Source organism: Argiope bruennichi, chromosome 8 (genome assembly GCF_947563725.1).
Source record: "Argiope bruennichi chromosome 8, qqArgBrue1.1, whole genome shotgun sequence".
Classification (NCBI taxonomy): domain Eukaryota; kingdom Metazoa; phylum Arthropoda; class Arachnida; order Araneae; family Araneidae; genus Argiope; species Argiope bruennichi.
This window is the reverse complement of record NC_079158.1, coordinates 119,414,882-119,429,634: the sequence shown is the minus strand read 5'-3', so window position 1 is coordinate 119,429,634 and position 14,753 is coordinate 119,414,882. Positions and strand designations below refer to the sequence as shown.

The 14,753-nt window shown below is 34.1% G+C and overlaps 1 protein-coding gene across 1 annotated transcript in view; it reads right to left on the bottom strand.

Annotated features, from left to right (window-relative positions):
* LOC129980740 (cilia- and flagella-associated protein 57-like) overlaps positions 1-14,753 on the bottom strand; it is a 39,720-nt gene that overhangs the window by 6,861 nt on the left and 18,106 nt on the right. The window contains exons 9-12 of the mRNA XM_056091120.1: positions 12,749-12,948; positions 10,758-10,934; positions 7,174-7,332; positions 2,023-2,157 (exon numbers count right to left, since the gene is read on the bottom strand). Of these exons, the coding sequence (XP_055947095.1) occupies positions 2,023-2,157; positions 7,174-7,332; positions 10,758-10,934; positions 12,749-12,948 (671 nt within the window). The remainder of the gene's footprint in view (positions 1-2,022; positions 2,158-7,173; positions 7,333-10,757; positions 10,935-12,748; positions 12,949-14,753) is intronic.

The window sequence follows — 14,753 nt, the reverse complement described above, 5'->3', positions numbered from 1 at the left end:
ATTCATATTTTGGTAGTTATATGATTCAGTCGTACTTTTATGTAGGCCTTAAACAGTTCTGTTTCATTGTACTACTTTCCCTAATGTTCTGTCAGTATCCATAAAATTTCTACTTTAAACTTAAGTGGAAATGTTAAACTGCAATCAATATAAAAGCTTTTTATATTAAAGCTAACCATATCTTTTTTTTAAATATGAAAATTGAAATCAGAGTCGTTCAGCAGTGAAATCTGACCGATTTATGAAGTTTTTATGCATAAGTTTTAGAACTATCAACATTTTTATACTCACAGGCCAATCACTGTCTAGAAACCCTGCAGAGGATTAGCGTATCTTCATTGAGACAGTCGGTGAAGTGGTCTAAAATCGCCAGTTTTTATAGAAGAGTGATATTGAAATTTCATAAATCAGTCAGTTTTAGTGATTGATTTAGTTGGTTGGAGTTCAACAATTTTTATTAAAAATATTGGTGTCTCAAGAATATTTTGTTAAATATGATTCAAAGGGTAGAGGATCTAAGTAAAAATTTAAAATTCCTGATTCATCGGAGCATTTATTGACTAAAGTTATATTAAATATAATTATTTAGCTAATTTAGACCATTTTGTTAGCAAATGTATGCTCCAAATTAGCTGATGGTAGCTGATTAGAATGATTATCCTAAGCATATTAAACTATGTTTGCCTTAAATTAAATTGTTTTATTGAATTAATAATATAGGTATTGTCAAAGCTAATAGAAAACTTTTCCTCCTTTTACTTTTCAGAAAATATCTTATTTTGCTATTTTTTTTTCATTTTATACAGACACCTGCCGAAAATTACAATTTTGTTTATTAAATTTGCAATAATAGTTGATTTATTTTTTAATTTAAACTTCTATCAATGTGATGGCAACACGTTGATAAAAGCTATTTTTTTTAATTTGACGTGCTCGTGCAGATTAAATTTTAGCATAATTTAATCTAACCATAATTTATAAATTAAATTTTAAGCTTTAATTAAAAAAAGCTTTAATTTGATGCAAAAATCGATTTTGAGCTGTAATATTTTCTGGTTATAGCGACAAAACGCCGAAATTAGGCTTAATTTTTAATTAAAATTCTAATTAAAAATTTTAAAAAATCGCTCCACGGTGCACATTTTCGACCTCCAAGGTATATATATGCCAAATTCGATAGCTGTTTGTCAAACGGTTTGGACTGTAGAGCGCCAACACACACACACACACAAACACGCGCGCGCGCACACACACAAACATACATTGAGCTTTATTTATAAGTATAGATTATCACATCGGGCTTTGGCCAAGGATTCCCGGCCACTTCGCGAAATGGCCGTATTTCGGGCTTTGGCCGTAACATATATAAAATATAACGTTACACAAATTTTGAATTACATATATATTGTACATATAACGAAATAAAAACGGAAATGATAATTCTACTATGGAATTAATAGATGGTAAAAACACGAGATTGAATGTTTTGTTGGATTTTTAATAGTGACAACATTTTTTATATATAATGTATCAAATTGAATTAAAATATCATTAATATTAAGGGAAAAATTTTATTGAAATGAAATTGATGTCATTAAAAAAGTAATTTTTTTTTAGTCTTAAGATAATACAAAAACTATTCTTGTAAGATAATTGTTTTGAAAAACCTAAATATCAATTTTAACAGGCAAGTCATAACTATTATCCATTTGGCAACAGTCAAATCTATTTTTGTGCTCGATTAAGCTCTCTGTGTGAAATCTTGATTTCGTTTACACTTTTCTTCCTCTGACTGAAAATAGTTTTTGATGACACGGTGAGCACTCTCCAGAACATTTCTAATAATATTATTAGCTAAGAGATGTATTGAATTGAATGTAGCTGTAAAAATGTTCAATAAAGCATTCATGCGATGGTTTGTTTACATTTGAATTTTGCGAATCGACAATAAGTAATAAGTGCGATTTCTGTGCCGAGTACGTTAGCGTTTTATATAGTATATAGGTATCTAAAGCCACATACCTTTTGAAGCTGATTTTTTATTTCCTGTAGTTTGGCGCCCTTTCGCCGAATTTCTTCCTCACACTCTTCGATTTTCTGATTTCCTTCTGTCGAAAGCTCTGTGGCGGCCCCTTCCAGATGGTTGGTGAACTCACTCTAAAAAAATCGAGTCAATATTAGTTGAAAAAATAAACCAGCGGGAGTGGTCTTTCCAAAACTTTCTCGCTTACTCTCTAATAAACTTGTGAAGCGAGAGAAGCTTTACATGGCATTGGCGTACAATAGTTGCTAAATATTAACCTTTTATGATGATGATGATGTCGTGTCCGCGTTACCACGGAAAGGGGGTGCAGTAGCTTCTGAGGGTAAAGACCCCTGAGCACCGGAGGGCAGAAGTCTGACTTCTAGCTCATATGAAGATGACACACACACATTCGCTTGCACAAACCCTTTTTACAGGGGAGCACATTCACACACCTCACAGATAGAACACAGATGAAGAACAACCATGCCTGAACTGGGATTCGAACCCGGGACGCCCATATCACGGGGAAGATGCCCCCCAGGGCGCCGGCAAATATTAACCTTTGACGTGAACTTAACATTTTTACTGAATCGATCGTGTCAACCTTGGCGATTAATCCCTGGCGTGAGATTAATAGTATTCGAAAATCGAATTTGTGTTTTAAAGAGGTTTTGCTCACGCGATTGAAACAAAATTTTGGCACAAAAATGTACTTGCAGCTTCAAAATCCCACACCCATACCAATATATTTAAGTCACCCCTTTTTTGAGTTATCACATTTATACAGTGGTGGCCAAAAGTGTGGACATTTTTTGAAAGTTTCATGTTTTTCAACTTTGCATGCTTGTAGAATATATTAATTTTCACTTAAATACAAATGTTTATATATCAAATTAAAGGTAATTTCATGTAGAATTTAATAACAAAAACAGTATTACAAAAAAAGTTATGTTCATTTTAGTAAGATCTATCTTAGATTTGGATTTTTTTAAAGTGATACTTACACAATCAATACTTAGTAGGATAACCCTTATTTTTTTAAGACAGCTTCACAGCGTCTTTTCATTGAGTGAACGAGTGTTTGGAGTTCATTTTTCGTAATCACATGGTGCCAAGAATCAATTATAGATTCAATAATTTGTCTTTTATTGGATGGACGTTTTTTTCGTACAATAATTTTCAAACGCCGCCACAAATTTTAAATTGGATTGAGATCAGGGCTGTTTCCTGGCCATGGTAATACATCTATGCCTTTATTTTGAAACCATGCTTTGCATACTTTTGCTGTGTGGCATGGAGCTGAATCCTGCTGAAAAATAAATAGTGCTTTGTTGGGGAAGAAATCCCTGATGGAAGGTAACAATTTTGGTTCCAGGACAGTTTCGATGTATTTTTTGGCATTCAGGATGCCATCAATCACTTGAATTCGGCCCACACCATCTGCAGACATACATGCCCAAATCATGGCATTTGTTGTTGTTTTTATAGTTGCTTCAATGCAATAAGGATGAAGCGCTTCACCTACTCTACGTCTCACGTATTTTCTACCATCACTACTAAAGAGCGATATTTTAGTCTCATCGCTCCAGATTACTTACTTCCATTGATTTTCTGACCTTTTGCCCACTTAATTCGTTTTTCGCGTTGCTTTTGATTTAAATATGTTTTTTTCCTTGGAATTCTAGCTTTTAGTCCAAATCCTGATAACCTTCTTCTTATTGTTCTTGAACTTACTGCAATACCCGCTGCATTCATTTCACATCTAATGGCATCTGATGAAATTTTTCTCTCTTGAAGGCATTGCCATTTAATTTTTCTATCGGTAGTAGCACTTGTGTATTTTTTTTTTTGGCCTGATTTGGCCTTATTTTCCACTGATTTCGTTTTTTCATAACGTAAACAGAACTTGCGTACACCAGATCAAGTCACTGAACCACTAACTTGTCTTGCAATTTCAGCATAAGAGAGGCCATTTTCTCTCAATATGACAATTCGGCTTCTATTTGTAGATGTCCAATCAGTTCTTCTTGTTGGTGACATTGTTTAAAATTAGTTTAATTTTAAAAAAAGGACTTAAAATATTCAAAAACAGCAATACTCTATTTAATTGTACTAGTATGCATCATTCCGCAAAATATTTCCACAACAATAACTCTTTTACCATCCAAATAACCTGAACTATAGTTACAGGCATTTAATGGGTCCGCAGAACAGTGTTTGTGATTGGCTAGTATGCTTTTATTACAAAACACGTCATTCTTCAAAACGATTTGTGTTTGTTTGTTCTACTAAAATGAGCGTAACTTTTTATGTAATATAGATATTGTAATACTGTTTTTGTTATTAAATTTTACATTAAATTACCTTTAATTTGATATATAAACATTTGTATTTAAGTGAAAATTAATATATTCTACAAGCATGCAAAGTTGAAAAACATGAAACTTTCAAAAAATGTCCACACTTTTGGCCACCACTGTATATTTCTCAAAATACAGACCGACAGACAGTCAGCTCGTATTTGGATTTGGCTCAAAATTTGACAGGCATCTACGTTATAGATGCTAAATCTATGTATCCAGTTTTATCTATCAACCTCTCTACATTTTGTAATTATTGAATTAAGTTCTATGAGCAGCCGGACAGACGGACTTCCACTGAACAGATTTTACTCAAAATTTGATAGAAATCTGCAAATTTTGGTGTAAAGACCGTATACCAAATTTCAACCGTCTAGCAAAAAAGTTTTTTTGAGTTATCTTTGTCTCAGACAGACAGAGGGACATATATTTTCTAAAAATGTGTTTGGGAACTCAGAGGAGTCTAAAAGGTAAAGATTCGTCAAAATCTCAAGTTCAAATTTTTTGACGATTATATTACTTCCCTGATACGATAAAATATTAAATGATGAATTTTTTTTAAAATCCTTATTGCTTTTTGATTGATTTCAAAAATGATATTGTTTAATTTTCTAAAAAAAACATGAATGATCCACCAATAGGCAGAAATGGATAATAATCTTAGAAAGACATCTTGTGACGCATGCTAATGTCGATTATAAGGTAAAAAATTTCAATAACGAATTAAAGTAACAGTTTTAAGATAGGTGACGGCAATTTTTATCAAAAATATCAATTTTTAAAAAATTAATATTCTTAATGTTTAAACAGTGTTCTTTATAAAGGGCTATGAATTTTGTTTCACAGATCAATTTTTGGGAAGTTAGAATGATTTTTATATTTGTATTTATATACTTTTGAATACTATTTTGCATCTTTAAATGTTATTTTCTTAAATTCTAACTTTTGATAGATTTTTTTTACGAAAAATCTTATAAACTAAAATCTAGTGCGTATTTTTTGTTCAAGTTGGGATAAAAAAAATTTATCATTGCATTTCGGCATTTCCTGATAAATTGTTTTAATACTTCACAATGCGAAAAAAAAAAATTGAGAAATTTCATTTATTTATCAATTGAACCTCAATATTTAAAGAATGGATAGAAATACAGTCTAAATTTTAGTTCAGGAGCTAAAGAAAATATTTCTTAAGCTATCTGCAAAATCTTAAGCAAATCACTTTATAAACCTTTATATTAGAAGATTATTGCTTTATCTGATTCTCTTTTACCCCCCCTCCCAAAGCCCTTTTTACCAATTTTTTAAAAAATCTTTTGCCACTTAACGGATATATTTTGATTTCTTTCCTGCTTTTTAATTTTTTTATGCAACAATTCAAATATAACTATTTTAGAGCTTTTTAAAAAAATCTCTCTCCCAAAGCATTCACATACCTTACTGGAAAGTAATATCAATGGCAAATTAGTATCTTGCTGTTGTATAACAGGAGTATGAGTGGTAACTACTGGAGTAGTCTATAGTTCTTAAAAGGCGGAAATAGTGCCTTCTTGTTTAACTGCTTAGTCAGTACATGATACTTTTTGAGGTTGGTTGCCTTGGTGATTATTTGTTTTAAATGATTGCTGTTCAACAGAATTCAACAGGATTAGTAAGGAACAAAGCATCTGCTTGTGGTGTGGTAAACAAATAAATTTTCTGAAAAGTTACTGTTAGTAATTGCTTTGTCACTTGATGTTCAGATAGGAGGTGGGGTTTGTAACAACTTAGAGTGTGGAAATAGTAGGTGTGGAATTGGTTCTGGTCGGTAGTTAGGGCACGAGACAGAAGTAAATACAGAAATGGGAGAAAAAGCAATATCTGAATAGAGAGAAAAATCGGAATGGCTACAAGCCATCCACATGCCTTCAAAGCCCCAAAATCGATGGGGATGGTATTTTTCTCACTTGAGAGTGGATTGAGATTTATCGGTGGTATTCTTGGCGTGTATTTCCAGCTGCATGCTGTGCACATGGCAAGTGATAGCGAGTGTCGGCGAGTTTCTAAATCCTGCAAGTGGGCAGTTAAGGGAGAAGTTATTTAATTTAGTTTGGTGGGAGTTCTGAATTAATTTTTGATAACATTTATATGAGAGTTTGTTTCATGGGAACTATGTGGAGATGTGGGACGGTATGTAGGTGTAATTAGGTAGGTGCCTGGGATTTTTTCCAGGATTAGGTAGGTGCCTGGGATTTTTTCCAATTGGTGATGATGAGGTGATCGGGTTTAGGCTGATGCTTGTAGCCAACCGCCGTGATCAAGAAAGTCGCTAACAAAGAATGATGACTGAACACATGACTGTTTTCAATATAGTGTGATTATGGAGAATGGGCATAGGTCGAACCTCTCCAAAGAGGTTGTTCGGGCGAGGAAAATGGGTTGCTGTCATAGCTGGATAAAAACATCTATCATTCACAACAAATCCTGTCGATACTATTTAGTTCAGTGGTGGAGGGGTGGTCAGCTGCACACAACCACTACATAGAAATGAATGAACTAAAGAATTCGCAGTAATACTTTTAGCAAACGAATAGATATTTTCACGCAACTTTTGAGGGTAACGTAGAACTTTATAAAAATATTTTATATTCAAAAAGGAAAACTGATGGAAGTTTCAATGTATTTTTATCTACAAATCAACAACTTCCTTCTATTTTTTTCTTCAGAGAATGAGCTGTTTCTTTAAAATAGAATATGTTATTTATTCCCAGCCACAACAGCTTCTACAGTTTTATAAAGATTCTATCTTACCTTTGTTGTGAGCACATCTTCTATCCTAGAAATGTCCGCTTGAACTTGATTCACCCTACCTTTCAGTTCTTCTGCCAAGTCGTGAAGACGTCGGAAGAGACGGTGTTTGGTTTTGAAGGCATCTTCTATCGATTTACAGCATTCCTTGTGATAAACGAACTATAGGGAAAAAGTCACTATTAATTAGCAATCACAGATTAGTTATCTCATCAATTACCCTGAGTGATCTGAATGATTAACGTCGCGGGTGTTCGAGATGAAAAACTGAGGATGAAATTCTAAGAGCCAAGGCTGAAACAACCGCATTCACTGCTAAGCCTAATAGGAGGTACTTTTCGGGATTGGACTGGAAGCAATTTGACAAAACAGCATTATTTTACTCTTCAAGGATAATGATAGCATGCTTACTTATATGGTAACTTTTTATTAAAATATTTAGGGTAGTAGTCGTTGGAAATAAGTATTAATTAGTAAAAAGCTGTTATAGCTTTTGCTAATCTTATGTATACAAATATCTTTGCAAGCAGTGATGGTGATCAACTCAGAAAAGAAATTTAACTAAAGATGGTAAAAGTTTTGGAAAAATTTTCCTCCACTTACTTGTACATTTACATAGTCAGTTTGACTCTTTGTTTTAGTTTTGTTATTATAGAGAAGATATGGAGTATGCATTTTGTACCTCTTCTTTCTGATGAATTGGGCATAAGGTATATTTATACCGATAACAAGTTAAGTGGCAAGAACACACACATATTACATTTATATAGGTTGTTATGGTTTTGAGTAACTACTTTTATATGGTCGCGGATAAATGGATCGAAAAAAAAAATCCGATATATACCTACAATTCCAATGTTAAAACTATTTACCGAATTTCACAAATCTACCTCGTTGTTTTTCATAATCTCTTTTACATGGAGTCGTGAAACAAATAGTCTTTTTGTTTTGAATTTCCTCCAAAGTATGACAGAAATCAAATATTTTGGTGTAAAAATGCCATAGAAAATGTCCCTTATTTATTTGATACGTTTAATTGTTACGTAATCACAGACAAATAAGCATACATATAACCTGTGGGAGGGGTCACCCTTAAACTTTCTAGTAAACTTTCTAATAAGGGAGTTATCCAAGAGAATGCCCTGCATGGCATTGGCGTAGAAGATCTACGAAATATTAACCGTTGGCGCGAATTTTTACTAATCTGTCGTATCATTCTTGGAAAGTGTTTTGGCAATTAATCCTTAGCATGCGTTAATAGTATCCGAAAATCGAATTTATATATTACACGCGCGTTCATCACACCCAGATTCGACACAGAACTACACTTGTACTCAGACAATCTAATACCAAATCTGATGTCTTTAAATCATTGCGTCTTTGAATTATCATGTTTACATGCTTCTGAAAGTACAGACCGACAGAAAATCAAACCCTTGTTGGATTTGGCTCAAGATTTGAAAGGTGTCTAGACTATAGACATTAATTTTTGGATTGAATTTGATCTATCCAGCTTTCTTCGTTTTGTAGTTATCGTGTTAAATTATATTCGGCAGGACAGACAATCTTCTGAGGACATTTTGCTCAAAATTCGACAGAAATCTGCACATTTGGTGTGAAGACCGTATACCAAAATTCATCCGTCTAGAAAAGCGATTTTCAGTTATCTTTGTCACCGATAGACGGACATTTTCTGAAAACTGTGTTTTTCGAACTCAGGAAGGTCTAAAACGTAGAAATTCGTCAAAATGTCGAGTTCCAATTTTTTGACGATTACAATGCTTTCTCTATACTACGTATACAAGAGAGTAAAAATGAGTTATCTCGTTCGGGGGGGGGGGCGGCGGGTCTGAAGTGTAGAGATTCATTAAAATCTCGAGCTCTTTTTATGTTAATTTTTCACTAACGAGAGAGTGAACAAAAGAATTCTTTAACTTTTATCTAATATAAACTGCTACTCCAAATGTCAAATGCTAATTTATATTTGTTTTACGGTATAAATAAGATAAGTAAGTAATAATCTCAGTTTATATTGTTCTTTCTGGTAGAAAATTCTTCTTCTAAATATTTCTATTTTCTTTCTTCGAAGAGATTCGTCTTTAACTGAATAGCTGAATAATAACAAAGGCCACAAAATGAACTGATGTGAATAAGCTTTAGTAATTTCTATGTATTATTAAATTTAACAACGCACATCCATCTTGCTATGTAATCCCAAGCAGCAAGAGAAGTCGTCAAACGGTTGGCCAACCATCGCATAGGTCGCCCGTTTTTTTGCCAATGTCACCTTTGCATTGGCGTGACATCGGATTCTGATCATACATATTTCCGTCGCCTCTGAAGATCGCTTTTTCATCGGGGCGAACTCCTACGGCGACTTAGTGAAAAAGACCGGCTCAAAGCAATCGGCCCATAGTCGCCTCGATGTCTGGAAAGTTGCTTTTCCTAGACCTTTTAAATATTATGACACTATTTTCTAGAGTTTAAGAAAATTAAATAACCACTAAACTAATATTTCAGTTTGACACCAACAAGTGTTCAGAAATAAATCGCCTAATGATTGGTATTTGGTTGCCCATTGCTAAATACATGGGGAAATGATTGGTATTGGGTCGCCCATTGCTAAAACACATGGGGAAATGATTGGTATTGGGTAGCCCATTGATAAAACAGGTCGCGAAATGCTTGGTATTGGGTAGCCCATTGATAAAACAGGTCGCGAAATGCTTGGTATAACGTCACCCGTGATAATAACACGTCGCCAAACGATCGGCAAATTAGTCGAAAACAAGTCGGGGCGACCATCGCGTGGCGAACCGCCGGGGGACATGATCAATGTCGGCGCGAGATCGCCTCCGATCTCGCTCGTTCCGTGGGGCGATGCTTGGCCAATGGTTGGCCAACGATCTTTTGCTGCTTGGGATGTCATTATTGAGACACTTTACTTCCATCCAACTGCCATGTTCCGAGGTTCAGAAATTTGAGTTCAAGCATTCCGCTCGCCTTCCCTCAAACTGACACAATATACTGCAGAAATTTCTAGAATGACTGCGATTCTTTGCACACATGATAGCGGGCGCGTGTGGATACAATTTTGAACATTTTTGAACTCTTGGTATACCACAAACTCGATTATTATTTCCAATAAAACATATAATTTTTTTATATTTGAATTTATTATTATTATTATTTTGCGTTCTTCCCATAGAACTGGTGATGAGGTGATGATACTTCTTTATTCAGTGGCGTCGGGTTGTTCGACTGCATACAAGAAGGAGGATTGGTGATGGCATTTTTGACTTTCTGTTCTTATTCGCTTACCTGAAATATTTATTAATTTTACTTTTTAAATATTGAGTATTTTGGTAGTGCTGTATTTAGAAATTTAACAATGCAAGGTAAAACATTCACTATAAAAGAATAAAAACTGTAGTGTAGATAATGTTTCCGTCCCTAAATATCTATAAGATTACAATTTGTCTTTGAACAAACCACCTTCCCTATAATTTAATATATATGGTAGCTATACACCCTGTGCATAAGCAGATTGTAATGTATAACGGACAAAAAAATAAACAAAAACTCACTTGTGAATCCAGTTCTTCCATTTCAGAAATATGTCGCTCCTTTTCCTTCTTGAATTTCATGTCGGAGTAGGTTTCGTTGCCGACGACCAGAGTTTGAGGCACGTCCTGCTCTTCCTTCTCGTTTGATCGATTGAAATTCTCGCATTCTTTTTTAACCTCAGACGTGATTGCTTTCTCCTATATAGCGGGGAAAAAAAGTATTTATCGAATATTCTTTTATTTAAATTTCTTAACCATTGGAACGAGATCGTTATTATGATATTACTTCCGAATTTTGAGAAAACTAGAAACTAATGACCCATTAAACCAATGACCAATGGTCCATATCGATTAATTAAAACTGGATTTTGAATGGGTCAATACGGTTTTTTTAAACGAAATAGGTTTCTAACTAACTTATTCTGTTTTTGTCTCAAACATAAATCAAGCATTGTCAGACTGTTTCAGACATTGTAATGGCTGTTTATGAAGTGAGAGTCTCTATATCCCGATGACCTTCTTTTTTTGTCTTTATCTAGTTTATCTTCTATTGACATTATCGGGGTGTAATGTCTGTCATATCCTGAAAGGTCTCTTAAAACTTTTAAGGTGATTTGAGGCATAAAAAAGCAATCTTTGACCCAATCAGTTAAGAAAAAAAAGTGCACCAGATAAGTCAAACAAAATTGCAACCAGATAAAGGCAATAAAAGAGAGAATTAATAATAATTTAACAATCCAGTTAGATCAGATTTCATGAAAAACAAAATGCGAAGAGTGTATAGCTTCGATCGGCAAATCTTTTGAACGCTTACTGAAATGACTCCAAAGACGCTAAACATGTTATTATTGTGCCATGGTGTATTTTCTGTGCACCAAAGTCATTTTATTGACCAAAGTTCGGCTTTTCAGTGTGGCACAGAAGAAGGATCTGCAAATCAAGAGATCAAAGTTTGTGAACTATGGCAAGGACACAGACTAAGATGACCAAGAAATTCAAGGTCTTTTGAAGTCTAAAAATCATAAAAATTCTAATCATTAAATCTTCTATTAGGGACATTTTATCAAAACTTTTGTATTTTGCTCTCTCCGAATGTAAAAAGTTAACGCTCATTTAGAGTATTTTATGCATTTTTAATGTTTCACAACCTACTATGTAATGTAAAATATAATGTTTTTCTATTCTTTTTCTGTACCAATATGCGTTTTCTCTAGAGGATTTTTTTATTGTTTGCAAGGGCTCAATGTCGTCAAGTATAGTTTGTTCCTTCGTGCTAGGTAGGGTTGCTCTTTAACGGCCCCATCAAGTTCCCCGCATGACCTCTGGCTAGGTCTGGGTATCGTACAGTATCTATGTTATTATTGCGCATGAAGATCATGTTATAGTAGCCTTCTACATGGAAACAGACTAACTGACAGACAAATTGAAAAATAACTTAAGGCATATTGGGTCCAAAATTTAATACAAATCAATAATTCTAATGATTTATCTACATTTCTAATTTCATCCATCTGGTTAGATAAAAAGACAGCTCACGAACAGACTTTCTGTGACAGAACATCATTCAAATTTCGATATAAATTTATAAATTTGTGATAAAGACCATATACTAAATTTTATCTATCTAGCTTAGTGTGTTTTTGGATTACGGTGCTCACGGATAAACAACTATATAAAAAAGATAGTTTTTTTTTTTTTTTTTTTTGATTCTGAGATATTTGAAAGGTAGAGATTCATTCATCAAAATCTAGAGATGGAACTTTTCACCAGTTACAGTATCTTTTATTTCTATACTTCATACACCAGAGAGTGAAGAAAACGGGCATGGAGACAAACAGCATACCAGAAGCCTCTCTCTGGCTCCAATCAAAGCTCAAGTCAACTTTTGGACATTAGGCTTCAAAAAATGAGGCGTGAATGGAGACCTCAAGAATGCGCATTCATCATCAATGAATGTTCCCTAACAGACTAAAAAAAAAAAAAAAGGCGATTGTAAATGAATGGTTGCCTACCTTATCCAGTAGATCCTTTAGCACCTGAAGCTGCTCCATATGGCGAGAGTACTTGGTCTGGAAGTCCTCGAGGACCATTTTCTTCTCTTTTATCCTCTGGGATACGGTGTCCTCGAACTCTTGTTCAATGCGGGCTCTTTCTTCCTTCTCCCGCTGCAGGTTCATTGCCTCCTCCGACATTTTCTTATGGAAGTCCTTTTCTAGTCGTTAAATTCAGTCGTTAAATATAGTCGTTAAATTCAGACACATCCTCTCTTGATGACGGCAGAACTCACACACACGTGCGCGCACGCACGCACGCACACACACACACACACACACACACACACACACACACACACACACACACACACACACACACAGTGCCAGTTCAGGACTCGTCCTCGTGATCTGACCGCGATTCAAAATTACGAGGCCCGTCCCAAAATAGCTCTAGTGTTGATTTAAAACGGGACGTTAATATAATTAAAGTAAACTAAATGAGTTTCAGGTTTAAAAGGTATAACTTTAACACTTTAAAACATCTGCGCAAGCAATTCTGTTATTCAGATTTAATTTTCGGAACTGAAACCTCCCGTAAAACCTTCCTTAAATTTTCACCGGTAAGTTCGCATCGTATTCCTTTCAAGTAATAAAAAAAATCCATCTTTAATCTAATAAGAAACTGTGCTTCAAGACTAAAAGTAACTTACTGCTACTTCTATTTTAAAATGACTTTGCATTAGAGAATCCTTTTTCTTTGAATGTATATACTAGCCAGTTTTGGCGACCAGCTGTTTTGCACACCCTTCATATTTTTTAAAAATTGGAAAAATAAAAGACTCATGCCCCCAGCTATAAGCCCTGTACCAATTTCGTCAATTTTTATTGCATATTAAATGAATACTACCACTGGGCGCATTCATTTCATATCAAATCAGTGAAGTCAACCACCGACCATTTCCAAGAGAAATTTCAAAAGCATTACTTGAATGTTTATTCTCTACTTGGTTTTTTACTAGATTAAAGATGAAGGGTTCTGTTTACATTTATTAAATAAAATATCTAATGTACCAATTTTACAAATTTTTATTTCTTGTGAAAATCTTGATTTATGAAGGATCATTTATTTCTTCGACACCCATCTTCGAGATATATTATAAAATTTGACTTCGGCAGAGCTCACAAACTCAACAACTAGACCGTTTTCGCCAATCAATTTCGTTCTTTTGCAAGCATAGCTAATGAATCAGAATGCTCTATCATTATTATGCTGTCGTAATTTAAAACGATTAATTCTTTTACTTTGAAGAAATATATTTTCTCAAAAATCATTCACATGATTATCTTAAATAGAGTCGTCAAAAATGGTAGATTAATAAGGTTAATTTAATCGCATCAAACATCCTTGAAAAACAACATCTTGTCACAAAAAAGTATGATAAAAAATAGACTTGATATTGTAGATAAAAGTTGCACAACATTGATTCAGCATTCAGTATTTCTAGTAGAGATTCAAAAAAGCGAAATCGTCAAGTCAGTGGTGAAAACTGAAGAAATCATTCCAGTTGTGGAAGCTGAGAGCTGTGCCAAAGTTCTGCTTTGCAAAATATTCCGAAATTCTGAGGGAGGGTGTAGATGCGATTTCCTTTAGCAAAAAGCTTCTGGGGGATTCCCTCTACGATCCAGCTTGTAAGTTGTGCGCATAGATACCGTCAGTTGGGGCAACTTTGCCAGTTTTTTTTTAATGACGTTTGATTCCCTAAGTTCTTAAACCAATCAACAAAGGTGCAAAGGATTTCATGGCACAGAAAAGATATTTAATAATAAACATTTTGCAATTTTAAATCTTATTGTTTACAAGTTTTAATCAGCGTTTTCGTTTTTAACTTGTTCAACAAGTAGTGGTTATTCAGATTCAGTGATTCGAAGAGCACATTCATTAAAACTACTACTACTAAAAGCTACTTGTTTTAAATAAATCAGCATATTATTCCATTTGAAATTAATTTTTAGACTTAAACTT